We start from the raw sequence: 24,380 nt of genomic DNA on the forward strand, positions 1-24,380 counted from the left end.
TCCGAAAGTCCAATACAGTGGTTTTACTGGTTCCCTTCCTGGCCCCGCCAAGAATAGTGAACTCCACCATTTTGTGGTCACTCTGCCCAAGACTGTTCCCGACAATCACATCCTCCACCAGTCCTTCTCTGTTTGTGAAGAGAAGGTCTAGCAGGGCACCACCCCTGGTAGGTTCACTAATCAGCTGCGTCAGGAAGCTATCTTCCACTTCCTCCAGAAACCTCCTAGACTGCTTCCTCTGGGCTGTGTTGTGCTTCCAGGAAATGTCAGGGAAGTTGAAGTCCCCCACGAGTACAAGCGCTGACGATTTCGCAACTTCTGTCAGCTGCCTGTAGAACTCCTCATCCGTCTCCTCATCCTGGTTCGGCGGTCTATAGCAGACCCCGACCAGGACACTAGCCTTGTTGTCCCTGCCGATCCTAACCTTTCTGTCTACCTGCACTTTCTCTCCATTTCCCTCAGCAAGGTTAAAGGACAACCACATTTTCCCTCCTTCCCACATTAGTTACGTTGCATGGAGGAGCAGAAGACACGGCTGCTGCTGCTGTTTCCAGGTCTGAGAGCACATAGCAGAAAATGCAGTAACTGCACCACAGCCAAGTTGATGTGGTTGTAATGGAGCAGGAGAAAGAGATGGGCAGAACTTAATTGACAGGCAGGAAAGAACTGATTTAGAAAAAAAATGCTATTTTCAACTGTTCCAGCCTCCCATTTCTTCTTCACCAATGTCTTACTGGAAGGGAAGCAAGAGGCAGGAGAAATGCAAGGGTTAAGAACAAGGACTAAGCCTGTCAAACCAGGCAGGCTAGCTAAAACAAACAGATCCTTTCATGCCAAGTTGGATTTCCCAGTGCAATGTTTATAGTTGGGCAATAAATACACAAAAAGCCTTATTATTTCGGCAAGGAGCTAGAAATATCCTCCAGGCCAAGTCAAAGCCATTTCTTTCTAATTTGAGACTCCCGTGCAAACTGAAGCTCTCTCTCATGCCATTGTGCAGTTTGTTTCTCTGAACCTTCAAATAAGCTTTCAGAAAACTGGCGCTGAGCAAGAGCTGAGCCAAAGACCACTCACTCAACACCTTAGCCTGCCCCTCAGGGCAAGCATTTCAGGAAGTGTCAGTAAACTCCTTATTCATGTGCTGATGTGCCTCCAAGAATAGTCTTCAGCCTGAGTCTTTTTTCAAGCTTCCTTAGCCACCCTTCTAGTCTTTATGGTGTCAGTTTTACTCAAAGAGATAAACAAACCTGTCATTTTTATCTTTGAACAACGTACTTGAGAATGGCTGTTGTATCAGGAAGTTGGGAATTTTCAGCGGCACATTGCCTTTCTTTTTCAGTGCTCCTGCTTTCCCAGCAGTGTGAGCCCTTTTCTCATAAAAAAGCGTGGACACACACACCGTAGCTGTGTTTTAACCACATTAACATTGCTCACAAGACGCTCACTGCAAACAGCCTCCAGCTGCACACACAACGCGCCCAAAGGCAGGAACCAACAGAAGCTGTAGCTTACAGCACCCTGGAATCAGCAACATCTCACAGTGCAAACACTGAATGAACGTTCAGAGATGCAGGTTTGAGCACTGGCACCAGTTTTCAGAATTGCAGACCAAAGCAAGCACGGTGCTGGATCCACCCAACCTCACTGAAGTTGCTTGGCTGGGCTGCTCACGCTGAACAGCCTTTCTTTCCTGATACTTCTCCCCTCCACTGACTGAAGAGGGAGTCTTGGGCACCCACATTGACACCTCAAGAACCTGATGTGGCAGCTGGTCCTACCTAGACTCCTTCCTTCAGCAGCTGAGGAACAGAGGTACCGGGTAGGTGTAGGTGCAGACTTAAAAACCACAAGCACTGCTTTCTTCCCCCAAGTCACTTGTTTTCATCTACTCCCAGAAACGTTACTTCAGCTGAGGTACTTCAGAGATGGGATATAATAACATGAACAGCCAAACTACTGTATTTTCAGCTTTTATTTAAAAAAAAAAAAAAAAAGGAAAAAGACAACACATTTACATTTCAGAATATTTTTAAATAAGGCCTTTTTGTTAAAGCTTTAGATATTTAAAAAGAGTCTACAATATTCACACCTGCATGGAGCTTTGCAAATCACACAGTAGTCACCAACAGCTATATTGCACAAAGATCCACACAATATCACACCATTCTTAGCTTAGTCTACATCGTAAAGTGCTGTTTTGTATGAAGAAACTTGTTTTGGAAAAATAAGTATCTGTATAGGCAAGTACCACTGAATTGTATTTCTGAAAGGTGACGCTCCCACTGGAGAGGAAAAACATCATTTGCCTCTGACATTAAGTTTCTATTTAATAAGCTGGAGCAAGCACCGTGTAGTACTGCAATGAACACATCCAAAGGATTCAACACCAGAAGTGTTACCGATTTTTAAACTCAGAATGAGATAAATACAAACAGACATATCAAAAGGCAGATAAATGTTAAAAGTAGCATCAGTCTGTGTCCAGTAAAATAAGTAATTGCATAGCAGGGCACACCTTAAATGAATGTAAGGTAAAGCTACAGCAGAAAACAACCTGGAATTCTTCTTCCCTTACTTCTGTATTCTCAAACCAGTACTTTTTTTTTTTTTTTTTTTAAGGAAGCGAGCCTTAGGGACAGTCTCTATGTATCTAAGATGATGTGCATAGTTTATGAATATTTTCAAGAAGTAACAAAATGCTAAAGCCTGGTGATATTGGTCCAGATGCTTCCAAAGAATCCAAATGTGGAATTGTGGAGAGCTAACTAACGCAAAACCTGTAATATAGACCAATTTCTGAAACAGAATAATAAAAATTAATGACATATTTGTCTGTAGAAAGAGATTTGATCTGGGGACAAGATTGGGAAATCCAATCCTATAATCTGTAGCCTTAAATTGATACTAGGTTCAGCAGATAAATGGAAAAATGACAATTATGCATTGGGACAAGTCACAGCTACTGAAAACAGAATCTTGTCTCCTGAGTCTGTTTGACTTACTGAGCTCACAAGAACATGGATCTTCGAGTCAGAGCATACTAAAATGTAAAGGTTTTCAATAGCTGAGTAATTAACTACGGTTTAATAAATGGAAGGAACGGTACATGTTTAACAGAGAGGAAGAGAATTGATGTCCCATTACAATATAAATTGTTGCAAGATCTGGAAAAGGAAGCAAACAAAATGGACTGCAGTTGTGTGCCCTATAAAATTTCTCCAATCAATCAAGACTAGAAGTGACTGGAGAATCAACCCTTGGTACTTGCAGTACAAAGTGACTAGGTAAGCTGGCAGATGAAACTCAACCTTAAATGCAAGCTAGTGCCTCAGGTGGAGAAGCCCTGCATGTGCACATCTTGTTCACAGCTAACCATAAGGATTGTGTGGAAAACACTGCAGAAGTAAATCCATGCACATCAGCTTAATACTTGGCCAAATATTAATATTGGCCAAAAAAAGGCAAATACAGTTTTAGGACTACAGAAAGAAGCAAATCCCAGGACTTTTGTCATTCTTCAAAGAAGTGTCTGTACAGAGTCCGTCTCAGAAGGCAAGAGAAGGAGAGGGCAGCAGGATGCTCACACGGACAGAATTGCTTCTATTTAGTGAGAAACTACACAGGCTACAAAACACAAAGGGATGGGTACAACAGGAGAGAAAGGCTATGACAATTTTTACAAAAGGAAAAGACTTACAGAGTAACAGCTAAGGGACAAGTTGCCATTTCTCCTTCAGGAGAAAGTTCCACGAGACACCCGCTGCTTCAGCACTGCTGCCTGAGGTATCAAAGTGCTTCTCTCATCGGCAGGCAAAAAGCTCTAGAATTTGCTCCTACATGGCATTAATAAGGCAGAAAACGTTTGTGGTGAGACACACACAAGAGGTTGCCCTTGCTGAGCCTTTCTAGCCCCCAAAGAGCTGTCGTGCTCACCTCCCACCAGTTTTCCCTTCTGCCATTTTTTCCTGACAGTGGTCACTGGATGGAGGCTTAGGAGAGAGGACACTGAGCGGGGCAGACTCGTCAGCACAGCAGTTCAGACAGCAAAGCACAGCTAAGGTTTTGCACTACGACTTACATTCATTTAAGTGTACTGTGATTTTCAGGTCCCAGTTCATTGCTCTACAGCTATATACAGGTACTTAGTAAGCATACTTCACACACATTCATCGAGATGCGACGTGATATCCCCAATTCAGAAAGCACCAAGTGTGTATTAGAAACATCCTTCACTTCAGATGTTATTTTTCCACAGTGCAAATTAACAGTGCAAGTACTCAACTGTTTGGTTTTTGTTTACATAGATTACTTCCAAACAGATGCAAGCACTACTTCATGATACAGTTTTTAAACATAACAACAGAAATTTGAACAGAAACATCCCTTAAGGCAGAAATTGAGTCTCAAAACTTAATCAGTGCATTTTTATCGTTATTACTAAAAACAAGCCATTACTAGATTAAAAATTTAACTTAAAAACACATTAACAGAAGTACCTGAATTTTTAAAAGTTTGCATGTTATTAGTCATGGTCTTTGCTTTTGTCCTAAATACCAGGTTACTATTACTCACACATGCAAATACTTCTGATTTTGGACTCTAAAGTCTGTTTAAGGTCAAATTGCACTTTATATATTTTATGTAGCCTACACTAAAAACCTGGAAGAGTACAGAAACTTACCATTATACCACCAACTATACAACAGGTGTCAGAACTAGAGTTTCAGCTTACAGTCACATTAAACATATACGAAATACAGCTTCTAATGTAATCTCCTCCTTCCAAAAACAGCCTAAATGTTCCACTGCAATTCTCATTTCTCACTGCTTTGTATTGTATTTGTGCAAGAGTTGTAGAGTGCTCACAGAACCACCTCCAGGGTGCTCATTGGTTAGTCAGAAACCATTGCACCCCTCAGAGGCTTCAGGCAGATTTCTTAAAAGAATAATGGCAATCACACATTGTCAGCTTTGACTTTATTAAATGCAAAGCTGACTGTGTAAGGATTTAAGTTACATAAAAGGCAGATTTTCACCCCGACAAGTGATTTTGGTTGCTAGCTGAGCTTCCTGCCTACCTCCCCCTGGGAGGAAAGTCTGTGGAGATCAGCATTGCACAGGTCATAAGGAAGGCAGGAGAGCTCCTGGAAGAACATTTCCTACTGGTGGAAGTGTCTGGATCATTTGCTTGGAAAAAAAAAAAAAAAAAAAGAGCATGAAAAAAAAAAAAAACAAACTCAAAAACATGATCCAAAGGCTTGTGTGCAGCACTTAGGTATAATGTAATTAATCAGGACTGAAAACTAGGGTAGGACACCTCTGCTCTCATATTCCATCTCAAAACAGCCACAGGAGGAGATCACCACCCTACAGGTCATCCTGGTACTCCAAGTACTTTGTTGCGATGGCTTCCTCAAGGTGAATTGCTGCGCTACCCATTAAGGCAAACGCTGGGTACATTATGCCCGAGCAGTCCACCTCGCACTCGTAGAGGCATTTCATGCGGCCAGCGTCGTAGAAACCCACCTTGCCGCTGTCACAGTCAAGGCAGATCCCCAGGCACGAGGGCAGGGGGAGGACTCTGCTCGCTGCGTCCTTGGGGTCAGCAGCGGCCTTGGGGATGAAGAACTTCTTCATGCCCAAAGTGACCAGCGTGAAAGGCTGTGATGAGTCAAAGCAGGCATCCTCACTCCCGCTGTCATGGCCACTGTCTTGTTCGTACCTGGAACGGAAAAAACAACCATTTGCTTGTCAGGTTTGGGCAGCACTTGTTCACACTGCCAGCTCTGTGAACTAGAGAAAACATTTCTGTTAGGCAGGTAACAACCCGTGATCACTAACAAAACCTCGCGGGGCAAAAATACACCTATGCTGGAAGGGAAGATGCATTTCATAGGGGAGTGCTCACTTGGGCCGCTTGAAACACCTAATAAGAGCTGAACGCTAATTGGAATGAGACCACAGAAGGCTTTACTAAGGAACTATTAAGTTGCAGATTTATCTGAATGTATCTACGCTAGGTAATCATTAAAGAGCCTATAGGTGTAGCAAATTAGTTAACTTGGGAAGTAATTTAGCAAATATGACTCACCAGTACAGGCAGGATAGGTTTAACTTTATTCACACTATGTTAAACAACATCAATAAATACATTTAACATCAATGTTGTCTGGTGAGTTTTTCATGCTGCTGCCGTACTTTATTGCCTTCACAACACAACAATTAATATTTTAAGTTTTAAAGAAAATCACACTCTGCCTGGAGGCTTCCCTGAACACCTGTGTCCCAGCAGGTAGCTGGGGGAAATCTGTAGCCAGATCTGCTCAGTCTACACGTTTTCCTCCAGCCTCTGTCACCAGATATAGACCAGAGAAGCACAAGAGCCAATATTATTCTGTGCAGACAAGTCCTATGTAGATTTGCATTTTTGGTGGTGATTTATTTATTTTTATGGATGAGCAATAGCTGAAGGTTTCCAGATATTCTTGTGACTAAGGAAGAAAGGAAATCCGGAAATCAGGATTGAATTTCTCACTTTGCAGAAAGGCTCCATCTGACTAAACAACTCGAGCCACTGGCATTTTTGTATGTTGTATAGGAGAAAGCAAATACATCTGTTAGATTAAAAGTTAGAGTCCCCACGCAATACTCTCCCAGCCTTCAGCTCCTAGATACATCCAAGCTTACTACAGATGTAACTGAGAGCTGGAAACCTTTGTGTTGGCTTGCCCTCTGTACTTTGGCTTGTGCTCAGTAGCACTCCCAGTGCTGTATGTAAGCGTATAGCCTGGGAGAAACCAGTGGCTTGGAATGCATCGTGAGTGACGCAAGCTACAGCGAAGACACACAGATACGCACGGTGAACGTTGCACCTCTGAATGGCTGCCAAATCCAGCGTGCTGAGGGAATTACGCCTAGTGACAATTAAGCACTGCTTCAGCCTTGCAACTGATGGATTTTTCCCCCATTTAGCTTTAACTAACACATCTTGACATCTGTATAAACCTGACTCCTTTCCGAAAAAGAAAGACAAAAGGAACCTGGGTAACTAGAACACTTTTCTACTAATGGCAGGGAGCAGGGAGAGGAACAGCACAACCAGCACACACCATATTGCTTCAAGCTATTTTCCACTGTTTTGGTTCATGTTGGTTATTAACTGAGACTAGATTTGCTCTTTAAAATAATTTTTTTAAAAGTCATCTCCTTATATAAAACATATAATGCACAAGCCTGCAATTTACCTTGGGCTGGTCACATCATGGGTATTATGGAACAACTTCTGTATCTTGGCGCTAGAAACGACTCCCACTTTCACCAGGTAGGAATAGGCTTCCACACGAAAGGCCCAGAAGTGCTTCCCTTTGGCAATCCCAGTGTCACCAATGATGTAATCCAGGGTTGTGTAGCATCCAACCTGTATGCGTTCAGCTCCTAGCAGTAGAGGAAATCCAGCTCTACTTTCCACAGCAGTTCTTCTTGGGTTGAGCAGTAGACGTTCACTGTTGTACCCACACTTGTCATCAAAAAGAAAGCTAAAAACTGAAAAAACAGTATTCCAAGAATTTCTTGTTAGTTATATACTTCTGGCCTTCCCCCCTTATAAACTACATTCTAACACATTAGCATTAGAAATTCTCATTTCTAAAAGCTACCAGGAATGTCATGCACGCTAATAGTTTCGGTATGCAAATTAACCTGCTTATTAACAGTGCTTATACACATGTATGCAACCAATAATGAAACAGAAGTCTGGGAGCTACTGGAAATCAGCTAACAGCTCTTAATGCCTACAGATTCAGCACCTTGTGGATATAAGAAAACATAATACCTGGAGCAGGAGGTGTATGCAAAATAACTACTTTGCTCCAAGGGCTACAGATGGACCCTTTGTATCCTCGAACTCTAAAAGCATAGCTGCTGTCGTCATCAAGATCAGATATGACTTTGCTCTTGCTGCAAACTTCGATCTCCTGCCACATCACATTCTCTTCTTCTCTATTAAACTTACGATACTCAAGAACATAGATATCAGCTGCGTCTGTCTTCCCAGGGGACTCCCAACTAATCACAGCTTTGTTGTATATTCTGCTCTGCTCCTCATTGATTTCTGGTATTTCCAGCCCTGGAATGCAAAACATTAAGGAGAAAATTCCTTAAGTTTAGATATTTAGACATACATTATTTTAGAATTTCCACACAAGCCTTTGTTCAGCAGCTTAGCACAGTGGAGAAAAAATAATCTGAACCACACAGGTAAAGAGTGTAATTTACCATTGGAATAGAAGGACAAGTCGCTAAGGATCTGTTCTTGCTTGGCAGTGTCCACCACAAAGTCTTCAAAAGAAGATTCAGCTGCTGGTCTGAAGCTCTTCAGAGATTCAGTAGCTTTTTGGATTCTGAAAGTACACGAGTGGAGACACAAGAGAGAAAAGAGTTTGTGTGGATTTTTAAAAATAAAAACGCTATAAAATAAAAAGCGCATTCCAATTGTTCTGTTTTCATGTACTTACTGAAGTCTCCCAGGAATTTGTCTCACTAGACAGAATTTAAATTCAAAATTTAAAAGCCTTTTGTATACACATGTGAAGATAACAAACAGATGGCAGAGTATTTTTGACTGTTTGGGGCATTATGTTCAAAGAACAAAGTAGATGTGAAGTGCTAATGGAGAACAACTACTAAGATCAAAAGTTTAAAGCCAGAAGAGACCTGTTTGATTAACTTGCAAATAACTGATATAATCACTGAACAAAGGAATGTGTCAGTGAGCTGAACGGACCACCTTCCCATTGCAGTTTTACTAAGCAGGGCTGGATGTTGCAGAAGGATAAAACCCATTCAGTGCACACTGTAATGTGGTAATTTCTTCTGAGCTGTACCTGGACTGATCACGGGGCTCTGCAATACAAGGTACTGCACTCAGAACCTTGCTAGCAGGTGTCAAGAGAATGTTTGACCAGGCATCCTACAACAGAACGTGCATCTAAACCAGGAGATAATTGAGGTACCTGACATGAAGTTGTTTTGCTGTTTGAACAAAACAGGACTGATCTGTTTCTTTAAGTACTTCTTGAGCATATCCAACGAGGCCATTATTTTCCAGGAGACCTTGATATTCTTCTGCCTGGGTTCTCAATTTGTCCAGTCTTAAATTCTTAGATGCTTCAATTGCCCGAAGAGCTGCAGATTTCTTCTCCTCCAGAACATGAATTAACTTCTCAAAACTCTGAGATGCCTCTTCTTTAGCTCTTTCTCCGTTGCACTAGGAGGGAACAAAATACATTTCAGACTGATTCCACAGGACTGTGGCTTTGTATAGAAACATACCTAAGGTTTCTCAAGCTATCACAGCAATCTAGTCATCTGTTTGAGTGACAAGACTTAAGAGCTCTGTTAAGCACTGAAAATGCAAGCAACAGTGCACCCAAACTAGTGAGCGTTTATCATCTTAACACAGCCAACGAAGGGGAGAAAAATATTCCTCTGATTACGCCTTGAATTATGCAGGATATTCCTCTGCCTAAACAGCTCATGGAAAAGCACTATAAAAGCAGGTCAGCCTCTGAAGTCTTCTTGCCCAAGAGGCTGGTGCTCTTCCATCTTCCCTTATCATCTTGCATCAGAAGCCTGAACCCATTTCCCATGTATGGCCTTACAGCAGCAGGCCCACCCCAACTACGAAAAAAGAACTATAAAGCACAGGTATGGTCTACACTAAGACATGGGCCGGGACATGACCTCCTGCAATTTCTGTCACAGAGTTGTGCAGCTTGTATGCAGAGAATGTCCCCAGCTCTGACTCTCCTATAGCGAGTTTTTGTCCTTAATTCTGACTTTATTGCAACATCCTCAAGAGAAATAGAAAGCAGGAATCGTGCACTGCCATTAATACACAGACCTTGAAGTTTAACCCAGCTTTCCTTGGGTAAAGCATCAAATAAGCTTTATTTCAATTACATTTTCACTAGCACCTAAAACTTGCTTTCCCTCTGTATGTTGTCTAAATTTCTTACTGTAGAAAAAGTGTGGTTCAGGACTAACACAAACTGTACAGAAATTGTATTTTCAGTTAGCTAATAAAAAGCTGTGCTAGGAACAGCTCCAGTCCCCGCTGCATCCCTTCAAGGACCATCCCCTACCAACCAACAAATCACTCTTACCTCTGTTTCTTTCAGCAGCAGATCCAGCTGTGAGATGTGAGCTTTCACCTGGCTCTCCTTACTGATGAGGTACTCTATATCTTTTGAAAGCTTTTCCTGTCAAAATAAAATGGCAAAATGGCAGAACAAAAAGGATTTCCCACCCAAACTGACCACCAGCACAGGTGGTCACCCTGCAAGCGTTCGGTTTATCTTGTTACAGGGCTGACAGCCTGCCAACAGTTACAGAAGGCAACACTGCAGAGCACTGCTAGATAAATCAGGATGAGCAAGGAGGGAGACCAGGTGACTTTTCTGAGCAAAACAGGGAGCACATGCAAGATACAGTGACCTAAGTTGGCTTACTCCTTCCCAAACTTCAGGAGCCTGAAGGACATTACTACAACTTACAAAAAAGCCTTGCTATTGATTCATTTTTCATAACATTTGCTAGAGAATTTAGAGGTATGGAGCACTATCTTATGCACTTCCCCATTTGAAAGAGTTCTAATCAGTACAGGAGCAGCCCTGCAAACAGGCAAGGAGGCCAAAGTGCAGAAGGCAGGAAGGTTTGGTCTCCCCTCAACTCCATCCTCTCTCTTCCTTTTCTTTCCCCTCTGTCCTCTCTCATCCTTTCTTCCACTTTCTTTTTTGTTTCTTCCATTTTCTTTTTTGTGAACAAGGGGAAAAAGAAAAGGAAGAAGAGAAGGTAGCTGAAAGCATTCGCTAATAACAAGATATTGCTTGCACGTCTTTCTTGTTGTACTAGGCTTAGGGAATCAATAGCTATACAGCTTCAGAAACACACCATGTCCCAACAGATACTTCAGTTTCATATTTTACCAGGCTGCCTTTAAGGTGTCAGCTCACCCAACACACAAGGAAACCAACCTGAAAACACTGAGTGGCGTGAGCTAGGCTGTAAAGCACTAACATCTTAAACTCTCTGAAAGGGTCAGCGCTGCTGCACAGATGGCTAAATTAAGGTGGAGGCCCTTTGAAGTGGTTTATGCTTCAGCCACCATAGAATATACAATTGCTTTCTCAGGCATGTGCCATGTCATGTTAATAGGCACATTAACAGACGTTGCACAACAGCATGCCTCACGACTAGCTCAGTGTCCCCCAAGCACACGTCCAGGCTCCCTGCCAGAGGCAGTTTGTCCTCACAACAGAAGCTCAGTGCTCTTCCCATTCTTAAGGCTGGGTCAAACAACATTTACTTTTACCTTCAGTGTTTTATAGGCAGTGCTCATCGTTGTTACCCTGTGGTTTGCGTGAGATCCACCCAGTTTACAAAGATGACAGACAGGCCTTCTGCAGATTTCACAGTACATGTTTACTCTTTCCATTTCATGTTCTGGGCACATCAAAATCTGAAAAAAAAAAAAAAATAGAAAGCAAAGAATGAAGGTGTGTTTCCAAAAGCAAAGCATTAAAACAAACAGCAATCCCACAGCATCTGACTGCCACAATGGATTTTTATTTTTTATGTTCACTTTAGCTGCTGTCTTTTTATATTTGTTCATCCAGGAGATGAAACGCAGTTTCAGTGAGGTCTACAGTAGGTAAATATGTAGCAATGACGATGTACACATCCCATAGCCTCCATACTGCAATTAACCCTCTTGCTAATCCCTGAAGTGGTTTGCATGCCTTAAGCTCCCTGTACTCACATTCAGGGCTTCAAATGCAATATACAACACACCCCACCCTCTCAAATTTAACCGTGTCCAGGTCAGCACCTCAGTTCTGTCTTGAAACTGACGTGATCCCTTTCTTAAAGCAAAGAGTTGCTCTAAGACTGTGATGTGATGATTTACATCTAAACTAGACTCGGCTCAGCCACACAGCCACTGGTCTTGGAGCAATGAGTGAAATACAACCTCCGCCACCAGTCCCTGTCTGTTTAAAGACAAAAGGCTCCAGTGTTTCATTTATTTTTTCTGACTCCAATTACAGGCTGTTCGTGCCAAGTTCCACTCCACGTATCAGCTTTATCAGTAGCCTGAAAAATCTGGTGCTCGCAAACTCATCTTTCAAAAACTGAACATGTATGTTGGAATAACTACTCAGCGAGGGGAGGGGAAGTGCAACTCAACTCCAAGCTCAAACAACAGATACACACACCTAAAAGGGGGGAAAAGATTAAGAAAATCCTTTTGCCTCATTCCAAAGCACTGCAAGACAACATCTGGGTCACAGGAACAGAAAGGACAAGACATCATGGCCAGCAGCTGAGCCACTAAAAATATCATCTCTTAATTTTAACATAAAAAAAAAAAAAACAAGGGAGGGGAAAAAAATTGCCAGTGGCACAAACCTGGGCACACTAAAGTAAACCGCAGACCATCCGTGAAACCAACTCTCAAACCCCAAATGTTATCTGAGACTATGAGGAAGAAGCCAGAGACACCAGTCTCACTAGCACCTTGGTTCATCAGGCTTCATTAAGCAGAACACAATAAGCCATCCCACACATGATAAGGCATCTATCTCATTGTTTAGTTAATTTAAAAAAAAAAAAAAAGGAAACTGTTGGGAAAATCAACTGTGCCAGCAGGTTATCTCTAAGGAACTGCATTCATCTCAGTCCATGGAAGTCCTTTTTCCACAGCAGCGTCCAGCCACGCTCAATAGGAACCACACATTTTTATTCACCTCCTGGGTAAATCTAGCTTACAGCCTGCAAGCAGTAAGAGGTAGAAGGGGTAGATGATCCCCTCACGCCCCCAGTGTTGCAATTTGCTCTGCGATCTAGTTTTAAGTTATGACTGGGAACACTGCTTAGGAGACTAAAAAACACTCCACGTACTGAGTTCTGGTCTTGACAATGGACTGTAACAAAAAATGCACTTTCCTTAGACTAAAATCAAACACTCCTCAAAAAAAGTAAAGTTAATTTGCTGCTGCTAGTACATTCATTTTTACACCACATAAATGTACTTTTGTATCTACAATTTTATTTTTTTAAAAATACTTCTGTTTCCACCCATAATTTTAAAGAGCTACATCAAGCGTTTCTGTGATTTATCAAGGCCATGGATATCAAATCTATTTCTCCCCCTTTTGCCCTCCTTCAACAGAATTCAGAATTCAGCTACTGATTTTTAAACCTGGTTTTAATCTAGATGTAGTTTAACAACATGTGGTACCTGCAGGAGGACACAGAGACCATCAGATGGCTTTGGCATTTTGAGTAGAAATACTGCTGCAGTGAGGGCTGAGATACCACAGAAGCAAAGTTTAGGTGTGGTACAGCATTTCACATCAACGGGTGGAAGACAGCACACAAACTCCTAATTTCCAAGTTTCACTTTTACCCAATAAAGTGGCGTTTCACAAAATTAGCCACCTTCTAGCCCATTTCAAAGCATTTCAAGCACAGGCTTGCTGTTAACTGGAACGGGTATGCTAGAAAGAACTGCACCATTCCAGATATCCACCATCTCCGAGCTCACTACTTCTTGAGTCGCAAATCCTTCCAGCCTCAGAAGACAGAGCACCAGTAAAGAGCTTCTTACACCACCCACATCAGATTTAATGAAGTGAATCAACACTCCCTGAACACGGTGGGACCTTCAGGGACACAGGGACAACTGGGCCGATGCACGCTGTGCATCAGACCCTACTCTCCTCACCACCAGGGTCAGCCTGCTCGGGGGCCACGCAATCCTTCCCCCCTCAGGACAGACCCTGGGAGCACCTGGAATGTTTGCCTGGAGTAAAGGTATGTTAGCTTCACCTTAAATGCCTCTCCTTATGCTACATCCCTTCTAAATTAGGGACTGGAGCTCTATGCTAGAAACTAGCTCATTACTGGGGCTGCTTTTAATTGCCCTTGCCCCTATGCCCTGCCCCAAAATGTACAAGTAGAGCTATGCACCACGACACCACCTGCATGGGACCAAGACCCAGCAAGCTGTGAGCACAGCTGGTCTGCTCCAGCAAGTGCTAGCCCTGAGCACCACTGCCACTAGGAAATCCATGAAAATCAGCCCACTGCACTCTCCTCGTCACCAGCCACAGGTATGCAGCAAATGCTGGGACACCAAGGTCTGCTGTGGTCTTTTGCCAGAGGGATGGCAGACGTGACAATTCCTTTTATCACGCAACTCAAATCCACCAGGGCACAGCCTTGTTCTGCATCACACTTTGCAGGAGAAACAACATCAATTTGCAGGCACTCTGTTTTGTCTGAACGCAGCAGCAGTGTGTGAAGTAGAAATTTTGCCATTACATCAGTCTCTTTTACTATAGCTAGAGAATTGCACAGTGTAGTTTCAACTGAGACCTGAACTCCCATCCTGAGCCACTGCTAGATGCAAGAAGGAAGGCCAGAAAAATATGTTTGTGTTGGATCAAGTTCAGGCTCAAAACATCCAAAGGGACCTCGGACACTCCTCACATACCTGGTATACCCTTCACCATCTTTGCTGCCCTCCTTAGGGCACTCTCTGATAGTTTTACACCCTTATAGTGGGATGCCCAAAACTGCACTGAAAGTGAGGCCACACCAGCACAGAGCAGAGCAGGACTATCCCTTCCCTTGACCAGCTGGCAGTGCTGTGCCTGATGCACCAAATCCCACACAAGTTCAGAGCCAGCTGGGAGTCTGTCATTCTCACAGTCACGCTCCTCTGAATTAAGGCTCCTGAGGTCCCATCTTCGGTGTTAAAAAGAATGGGAAGAAGGCATTAAACATCCCTGTTTTACTGGCATCCCCATCTGTGAGGTGCCCAACCTGCTCCCACACTCTGAACAGGTGGTACTTAAAAAGTGACCAGCACTGATGGACCCCAGTGCCTTCAAAAGCAGCTCCCAAGGGACCTTACCAACTCGTCCCCTGAGCAGTCGCAAGTCTGCTCGCCCCACACCCAGGACTGAAGTTTTGGTGGCAGTTTTTCTCCTGTCACCAAAGCCTTGAAGCTCAGCTACTTCACGGTGGCTGCAGCCAAGATGTGACCAATCTACTTCACCCACAAAACCTCTCCATTCACAAGCAACAAATCCAGGGGGCACCTCTCCTGGTCAGCTCCCTTAGTGCAATTCTAGATATTCAACATCATTAAGTCTTGGAAAAAAAAAAAAAAGGCAGAAAAAGCATCTCAAATGACAATTAACACAATCCATTACCAAAGTAAAATAAAATAAAATTCCAAACCCTTATTTTTAGGGTTGCCTTTAAGTGTGTTCTCAATGTATGTTTCAACAGCAACTACTTTAAAAAAACAAAAGCTTACGATTCCCTCCAGAAATGACCACAGGACTCAATAAAGCAACGCTGGTCCTTGAAAGGCCCTGCCGCAGCACAAACATGTCAGAAGCAATCCAAATTCCAAAAGACACAGTGTACTCACCTTGGGTCTGAAATTGGTGGTTGGTCCGACATACTCGTGCTGGGCTTTGAGGGTTCCCCAGGGGTGGTGTACTTTGAAACACTCGTTGCAATAGCTTGCGCTGCAGTCCATGCAGCTCTTGGTGGATTCTTGAGGCGGAGGTTTGCAGAAGTCACACATGATAGCTATGGCTGCCCTGGCTGCCTGCCTGTGCCTTTCCACAATGGTTTCCAACGTTAAATTGCGAAACAAGCCATTGATGCCACGTTCTCCAAGGTCAATATCGTGCTGACAGCCAGGACAAGGGAACAGAGTTGTTCTAGGAGTCAGTGAATTGCGCTTTCTGCCTGTGTAGACAGCAAATCCTGATTTAGAAGGAGCACAAACAGAAGAGTTTTAGGTTTTAAAGGTGGAAGCGCGGGAGCTTACGAACCAATTCCAAACTACGGTAGCACATCATCCAGACCAGTACGAGCAATACCAACTCATACACACTCTGCCAAGCCAAAGAGAGTAAGCTTGCCATGAGAAGGTGCTGTCACGTTCGAGTCCGGGGGACGCTATGAACTGCTCTAAAACTTACTCCTACGTGCAGGCAGATTTAACTGTTCCAATTCTGCCTTCTGCTTCCTGCAGCTTTGTTTCTTGCAATGCCAGAACAGTGACACCTTCTTCTTCAGAGCAAGCACTGCACTGCCAGGCACGAGTGCAGACAGGTCCTTTCCTGCTCAGAGCTCATCCTTGGTGGAGGGGACTGCCTCAGCTTGTGGCCTTGACCGGCCAGAGGCTTTGCACAGCAATAAATCCATGCCTTCCCAAACCTAAGGAACATCTATGTTAGCTACACACAGCACAGGGACTAGCCCTTCCCTGGATGAAAGGCCATGATAAAGGAGGACTGCTAAATAAGCCCCAAATACCAAGGGAGACACTGAGATGAAGAAGTTGGAGAGTTTCCTCCACCCTGAATTAGGGAACCATAACTACGGACAGATAACTACAGACAATTTTCTCCTCCTCTCTCAAATAAAGCGACTGAAGGCTTGAGTCAAGCTGCAAGCCGAAAAGAGCCTCTGGAGCCTCACGCAGACCTGAAAGCTATTTACAGCAAGCACAATGCTCTTAAAGCTACCTGAACCCAAGGGGAACGACGATCACAAAGCAGTCACTTAAGGATTTCTGAAACAGGCTAAGCCAGCACATAGGCCTAATGTGTACCTTCTCTGCTTCCCCTTGTAAAGAAGCAAAAAACTCATCCTCTGCAGCTGGACCATGGTTTTTAAATCCCTTTGAGAGGAGTGCATGCTGCTGTAACTAACAAGTTCATGAATGGAGGTGACAAACCTGAATTCTTAGTCTTGAAATGGGTTCTTCTTCAGGAAGGGAAATTTGTTCTTATCTAAACTTAGTCATTACCTTCCCTTCAGAAATGTTGATGCCTTATTTCTTTTTGAAGCATCCTTTGACACCAGACAAAAAGACACTTGCTTTGCACTGCTCTTCTGCCGCTGCTTCACCCAGCACTTCACAACTCCCTTTCCTATCGTGCCCTTTCAAGTCTCTCTAATAAGAAAAAGAAAACCAACACGCACAAAACCCAACAACGCTCCCACAAGGAACTAGCTCCTTTGAACGCCTTTGAAATGTGCCCTGTGATAGTTATGTGTGATCGTCAGCTTAGAAACCACATCCAGAAGCATGAATAAGAGCACACAAGCTGGCAGTCTCACACCTCAGCTGGTCCCACACCTTCCTGCAGGTTCTGAGCAGAACCACCCGATCACGTCTACAGGACACCATACACATGACCCAAGTCACCATGCACAACTCTCTGGCTAAGGGAAGCAGAGGATTGGTGGGTTTAAGTTTTTTAATTTAATATTTTTTTTTCTGGTACTTACTTGCAGTGAATTAATTACCCAAACTGCATGTCCTGCAATACCTGTAACTTGGCACACACAGCAACACACACATGCAATGCGCAGAACAGCAGTGAAACACAAACTGGATCTTGAACGTATGCTCCAAGCGAGCACTGTGCACAGAAACGCAGAGAGACCTTCTACACAGACTTGTACAATGGCCTCAACAAAAGGATGATTTTGCATGCAGTGCCATGCAGTCAATCGCTATAGAAAGGGATTCAGAGCACTTACATTTGCTGAAGCTAAGAAAATAATGGCACAGTGTTGTATGTACAGGGACTGCCTACAAGCAGTTCACTACAGCAGAGAGCAAACAATGACAAAGCAAGAAAACAAGGGAAAAAAAAAAACATGGTGCAGTGGTCAAGTTTAAGGATACAATCTGAAATTCTTATCCAGGAGCATGCTTTGGAAGCCTGGCCCAGGCGGCTCACGCATGGGTCTGGTGTTTGTCAACGCAAAGGTGAGCTCAGCTGCAGTCCAATTGAGGCCTTTCATTCTGCCAGTCGTGGGACAAAACCGGACTGTTGACACGAGCCATGCTCGGCAGTAGCTGGTGACACTCTTCTTCACAGGGAAGCCCCACACAAGTCTTAAGATGTCTCATCCCTTTTCTCTGAGAGCCAATTTTGCTGCTTCCTGCTCTAAAACCTGCGTGCCCGGCCACTTCTGCAGTTCAAAGTAGGGAAACATCCTTTTTTTTTTTTTTTTTTTTGCCTCCAACAAGTGTTAATGCTAACATGCAGCATGAGTTAGCCTGCTTTCTCCAAGCATACGAGGTTCATATGCTTGTATTTTAAAAAGAAAGTGATGATGAAGTGATAAATTACTTGGAGCACACCCCTCCTATCTGCCTTGCATTCAGTTTCCTAAAACTGAGCTGCAAGCACTTCACACAGCAAGAAACTGGAGTTTTGTACTCAAGATGTGTGGCTCAGAGAAACTCAGATCCATCCCATATTGTCTTTTACATTTTGCCAATCCAGTTTCCAACAAGTATGTATTTTGTACAAGTATTAGGAAGCACCACAAGAAATCTCCCGTTGTGGTTTGTCAACAAACCACTTCACTTGCAATGAGTAACTCTATGAGCAACCTAAAAAATAAGCACAGCATGTGCTCAGACTTAGACTCCAAACCCACAAATACTAGAATATGAAGACTCGAGTCAAAGAGCAGCCTTGCATATGCCTTACGCTTAAACTTCCTCTTACCGAGCAGAGGTGCCAACACTTCAAAGGCAGAGAAGCCCAACCTGAACCTCAGGGTTTGCAAAGGGATAAGACATCTTAACAATAAAATTGTGTTTTCCAAGTGAACAGTATCACCAGCATTTCATGATAATGGAAGACATGAAAGTTAAATGTGTGAGTTAAAAAACAAAAAAAAAGGAATATTTTAGAAGTCAACTGGATTTTTCATAAAACTTTTTTAAAATGTAAATGTCTATGGCCACCCCAAACTCAATCAATGCTTTTGGATGGATGCTTAGGAAGAAATTAAAAAAAAAAAAAGATACTAAGTCAGCAGCTGCAAAGCATCATTTTCCGATACTTTAATCTTCCCCATATCCATGGTGCTTTCTCCAAAAAAAAGGTAATTTCGGACAGCTTTCTGAGAACTGTCTGTGTCCTGTGTTACCTTTGGTTTATGACACTTCCAGTCTTCACGTGAGGCAAACGAATGCCCACGTCCTACTAGCCCTGTTGCTGTTCACACTAAGTACGAAATTTGGATTTGTGTTTAGTTCTGTTCATTCCTTTCTCAAAGGACACAGTACCTTTAACAATTGCTCATGTGTCTGCCAATATTATAGTAACACGAAGCTTCTTTTTTTTTTTTTTTTTCACCAAAGAAGAAGTATTTACGATAGTAAGCCCAAACAGTGGCTGAGATGCTCAGACTAGCTCAATTTCAGTAACTAGATATATTTCAAACCAAGAGACACTGGCTATTCCCTCAACCTGACTGTGTCACTAAGCACACCAAACACTACAAGGGTATCAGTTTGAAATACTTAGTTTTCCTCATGCATTCAGGCCTTGTACTGAATTGCCAGATCCAGAACTACCTACTCGGATTAACAAGGTGTAAATTTCAGTCTGCTTCTTTATCAGAGGCAATTAAAGAGAGCTCAGATACAGTGAAAAACTGGTTTTACCTTCCACTTAGAAGTGACAGCAAACCACGACCTCTTAATAGTTAACAATCAATAAAATAAGTACACTTCACTACTAGAAAGACACTGAAACTTGAGTGTGTAAAGTCCTGAAAATTAAAAATTATAGGCATTGGCTGCTGCATTTTTGTTTTAAGGGGAAGAGAGAACCTTTGTTACTTGCGCCTATCAAAGTATGTTTAGCCATGCATACACGCACGAAAAAAACAACCCTTAATTGAGTTTCAGTCCAGTTGACCTTTAAGTCAGCGCTAAACAGAATGAAAAGCTTTCCTAATAGAAGTCTGTTGCTTTACCTTTGCTCACTGCAAAAGCCATTTTCTGGACTTGACCACTGACAGAAAGCTATATGCTAACCAACAATATTTCACTCTAGAGTTAAACACTAAACTATCTAGAGCCAATACAAGAAGTGAAGCATTTCTACCTCTCCACCCAAAAGACCTCCTCTGTGAGGCTGCGAACAATGAACAGAAAGCTGTTAAGAAATTGGGGAAAAAATAAGAGATATACCATTGGTTTACAATGGCTTAAATGAAGAGCATCAACTGTTTTCCCTCCTGGAGCTGATAAAACACTGCAGGGCTGAAATGAAAGAGTGTTTAATTTCCTAGAACGACGACACAGCTGTAGCATTTAGGCAGAAAAGAAACAGGGAGAAAGAAGAGACGGCAGAGGAAAAAAGATCTATTTCAAACATTCAATTTCTGCATCACCCATCAATTCTGCACAAGTGTCAACATAACCACATCACATGCTTTATTCTAACTACACCAACATTTTAATTACACTAACATTACGACAGATTAGCAGTAATACCCTTCATTTTCATTTCGTATACAGCAATTTTTTGTCAAAATTATTTTATATACAACACAGGTTGTTTTTTTTAACCAGCACATTAGATTTTAAGAACACACACTCCATTTCAACTACGAGTTGTGGCCTTTTTAAGATAAACTGTACTTGTAAATGCAAGTTGTGCGTGCACAAAAACCACAGAACGTGGACCAGTTCTTTCTGGCACTCAAGCATTTAAATGCCAAAATCATTTTTAATAGATTGTACTCCTCATGAAGGCAGTAAGGATTTCTTATGTGAAAAAAAAAAAAGGAAAGAAAAAAAAAAACACAACAGGAGAAAGATGTCACACATTGTCAAATGTGATGACTAGACAGTGACATGCCCTGCACACCCCTATGGGAAATTCTTGTGGTTTTTGGTATACATATGAAGCCCCACTTTGGATGTTGCCTTGTGTCTCTGTGCTCTTATGAAACTGTTCCATTATAAACCCCACTGAGGATCACAGAACGAATTAAGCGAGGGGATGTAGTTTCTTCAGACGCAGGATGTGAGTGGTACAAACGTAAGCTGTAAGCTGGATGAATGTTATCAGTACCAAACCTGTGAGGGCAGAGCTCACACTCCACAGAGTGAAAGAGCTATAATGCCTGTAACATCAGAAGCAAAGACAGCATAACCTGAATGTCCAAACGTGTTCTTTAAAGTTCCCATTTCCATATGCTTTTCATTTTGCAAATCTGAACTGTCTAGGATGGTAATTCTCCTATGATGTGCCTCTGCCCAATGCTCTTTGGGGGAACGGGGTGAAGCCCATTATTTTGAGGGACCAGCACAACCCTGCTGCTCATCAAACGGGGACAAAGATGTTAGCAAAGCATTTCTCTCCCTCAGCTAACAGGTCAGTTCAGGAGATACCACACATTACTGCCGATCAGTTTGTTGGGATGGTGGCGGACAGCTGTGGATTTGAAGAGGACAACGCCTGCAATAAACTGATGGCACAGATCTGAGGGGGCAGGAGCACCAAAAATGGGTCTTTCCTACCCTCCTGTTAAGGATGTAATAAAGCCGTGACACAAAACCTCATGAAAAAGGCTGTCAACAACTACTGCAGAACTGCAAACTCTGTTCTTCAAACCCTAATTCTCAAGTCTCTGAGATTCCTCGCTCCTCCCTTCCACTACAGCCACGCAGGAGGATGCGACAGCATTTGGTTCCTTGCAGTAATTCAGTGTCAGCTTCTCAGCACAGCCTCTGCCTCCTTCAGTGCACAGGGTGTGGGCTGTGCCATGCACCATGGAAGGACCGCAGCGTGTCAGGTCCTCACTGAAACTGGCTGATGGGGAGCAAGCTGAAGGCAGGCTGCCAGGAGCCCCTTCAGGCAAAGCTTGCATCAAGCCACAGCTACAAAGGCTGGGTGCACTGCGTGTAGTGGCCACATCAACCACAGGGCTACCCATCCCACTCCCTGAAAACAGGGCTGGGATGGGGATACCTGCCCACCCCATCTGGGGATTCCTTCACCTTGTATAAGCACCAGTCAGCCAAGCTATGGCAGACGCAGCATTCACTTCTTAGACTCATTGGAAAGAGTATCTGTATAAATGAGTTAAGTGTTGTTTAAGAGAATACAGTGATTTTGAACTTTGAGAATTGGGAAGGGGAAGATGATTGTTTGTGATCTGTGAAGTGCAAGATACAGATTTAGGGCGTGTCTTGCGAGTGACTTCCCAGAGCACTGCAGTGGGGTTTTATAGCAGATGATTTTTTCAGCACGAAGCCTAAAAGCCAAGGTGAGGTTTCTGTTCAGCACAGCACACACAAAGTACTTCCAATGTATGTGTAAGAGCCGATCATATTACCGACGGATTAGAGAGCTGAGCAGAGTCAAAATCTGTATATTATGGTATCACAAAGAGCATTATGAATTCTCAAGCCAAGTGTTCCTTAAAGGCTCAGGCAGACCACGCTGAAAGAAACTGCTAGCACTTGCTTCTCACAGTCAAGTCCTCCACTTCTTCAACCACACAACGATCACCATCTGTGGAAAACAATTTACTGCAAATATCAAGAAATGGGTAGGGAACGCTGTAATTTGTCAAGTCTGCAAAGACTCGGAGGCAGGTCCAAACTGCAGAATTTGGGCTGGCCAAAATCTGGGAGAACAGCCTGAACAGTGCTACCAACAACACTGCTGAAATCTACAACTTGATGCTCAACAGAAACTGAAATAAAGGAATAAACAAACACAGTGACTACAAGCATTTACGAGATGCCACAAAGACAAATGTATTCTGTATGAAATGGAGTGCATTGTCCTTAAAATTAAAGCATTCCCATTGTTCTTTCCACAGAACGCACAAGACCTGCACTATCCCCAAGTCATCTATTCAACTGTGTCAGCAGCAGTGAGAAGAGATTTTACCAATGCAGATACCATTCACCTCGAGTCAGCCTAACACGCCGAATGGGACAAACGTGCAAAATTCAGATACATACCTGATCTACTAATCCTGTCAATCCTATCCATGCTGGGAGAAGAGATGCGGATTCGAGGGCTGCTCTGATTAGAGGATTCAGACCCCCCATCAGCCAAAGAGTCCTCAAGTGTGAAGAGTATTTCCTTCACGCATTTGTGACAGACGTTGTGCTGACACGGCAGGATCAGCGGGTGGGTGAACAGCTCCTTGCACGCTGGGCAGATGAGCTCTCTTTCAATACTCTTTGTGGCAACCTTCACGGCAGAAAGGGGGGAAAAACAGGAGCGAGTGCTGGAGGCGCGAGGGCTCGCTGCGTGTCGCGCCCGTGCATGCCCCCAAACCCACCCCAGCCCTGCCGAGCGATGGCTGCAGGTGCTGCGAGGTGCTGCGAGGTGCTGCCCTGCTTTATTTATTTATAGATTTATTGCCAGCAGAGCTCTATTGAACACGGATGAACGCAGTGGCAGCGCTCCTTCCAGGCCACACGCACAGGCGGCTGCCCTGCGCGGTTCAGCTCTGGGTCACGTCTGCATTGCAGGGGGAGGAAAGCCGAGGCGGGGAGCAGCCCGGGTGGCCACCTCGGGACCTGCTGAGATGCAAGCCCCCGTGTCGCCCCTCAGCAGCAGCCCCACTCGCCCGGCCGACAGCCCGAGCCCTGCACGCCTGCCCCCCGATGCCCGCAGCTCCCCCCACCCCCGGGTGGCACCACGGGGGCCGCCTGCTCTCGCTCGTCCCACCAAAACTAAAAATAAACAAATAAATAAACGCACAAATAAATGCACAAATAAATAAATAAACGCGTCAAAGCCCCAGCCGCACAGCACGGGACGGGACGGGACGGAGGGGATGGGGGGGGGCACGGTGGCCACACGGCGACACCGCCGCCCCCCGCACTCGCACTCACCTCCGGCTCCGGCTCCGGCTCCGGCTCCAGCCCGTCGCCCTCCATTGCCGGCGCCTCCCTGTGCGGCTGTCGGGGCGCCGGGGAGGGCGGAGGCCGAGGAGAAGCGAAGGGAAGCGAAGGAGGGAGGGAGGGAGGGAAGGAGGGCGGCGGAGGGACGGAGGCCGCCCGCCCACTGCCGCCGAGCGGGGCGCGGCGCCGCACAATGGTGGGCGGGAGGCGGCGGCACCTGGAGCCGCGGGGGGCGGCCACGCCCGGCGGCAGCGGCCCGGCAGGGGGCAGACGCGGCTCGGCTGGGCTCGGCCCCCTCCGCACGACCCCTGCCGTGTGGACACACGGCCGCGGCACCCCGACATTTGCCCGTTCGCCTCGGGGTACAGCGCCCAGGGACCCCCCCACCTCGGCGGCAGAGCCCCCCGGGAGCACAGCGCCCTGTCCCGTCCCGTCCCGTCCCGTCCCGTCCCGTCCCGTCCCCACAGCCTGCCTCTCGCCTCAGCCGCACCCCGAGCGCGCCCCTTGCACCCACAGCTGGGCAAACAGGGCTCTGCGGTCCCCTCAGCCGCCTTGCCGAGGCTATTTCTGAGGCTCCAAGCTGAGGTGTGTGGTG

The 24,380-nt window shown here is 44.5% G+C and overlaps 1 protein-coding gene across 2 annotated transcripts; it reads right to left on the minus strand.

Moving 5' to 3' along the window:
* Positions 1–1,986: 1,986 nt before the first annotated feature.
* LOC137847717 (E3 ubiquitin-protein ligase TRIM36-like) lies at positions 1,987–24,233 on the minus strand. 2 transcript variants are annotated; one of them, XM_068666104.1, is made up of 10 exons: positions 23,777–24,233; positions 22,892–23,126; positions 15,503–15,846; positions 11,372–11,518; positions 10,164–10,259; positions 9,012–9,265; positions 8,275–8,399; positions 7,832–8,125; positions 7,245–7,542; positions 1,987–5,722 (listed from the first exon to the last, which is right to left on the minus strand). In XM_068666104.1, exons 1-10 carry the CDS (start codon positions 23,819–23,821, stop codon positions 5,368–5,370), a joined length of 2,193 nt encoding a protein of 730 aa, XP_068522205.1. In that variant the 5' UTR covers positions 23,822–24,233; the 3' UTR covers positions 1,987–5,367. The 2 variants fall into 2 exon arrangements, with proteins under 2 accessions (XP_068522205.1, XP_068522206.1); XM_068666105.1 differs by having other exon boundaries at positions 15,503–15,828; positions 23,777–24,232.
* Positions 24,234–24,380: the final 147 nt, after the last annotated feature.

This window comes from Anas acuta, chromosome Z (genome assembly GCF_963932015.1).
Source record: "Anas acuta chromosome Z, bAnaAcu1.1, whole genome shotgun sequence".
Classification (NCBI taxonomy): Eukaryota; Metazoa; Chordata; class Aves; order Anseriformes; family Anatidae; genus Anas; species Anas acuta.

Coding starts and splice junctions, on each gene's coding strand:
- LOC137847717 (XM_068666104.1), bottom strand. CDS start 23,821: ATGGAGGGCGACGGGCTGGAGCCGGAGCCGGAGCCGGAGCCGGAG. Junction 9,266..10,163: donor TGCTGCTGAAAGAAACAGAG/GTAAGAGTGATT, acceptor GTTCCCTCCTAG/TGCAACGGAGAAAGAGCTAA. Junction 7,543..7,831: donor GCATACACCTCCTGCTCCAG/GTATTATGTTTT, acceptor CTGTTTTTTCAG/TTTTTAGCTTTCTTTTTGAT.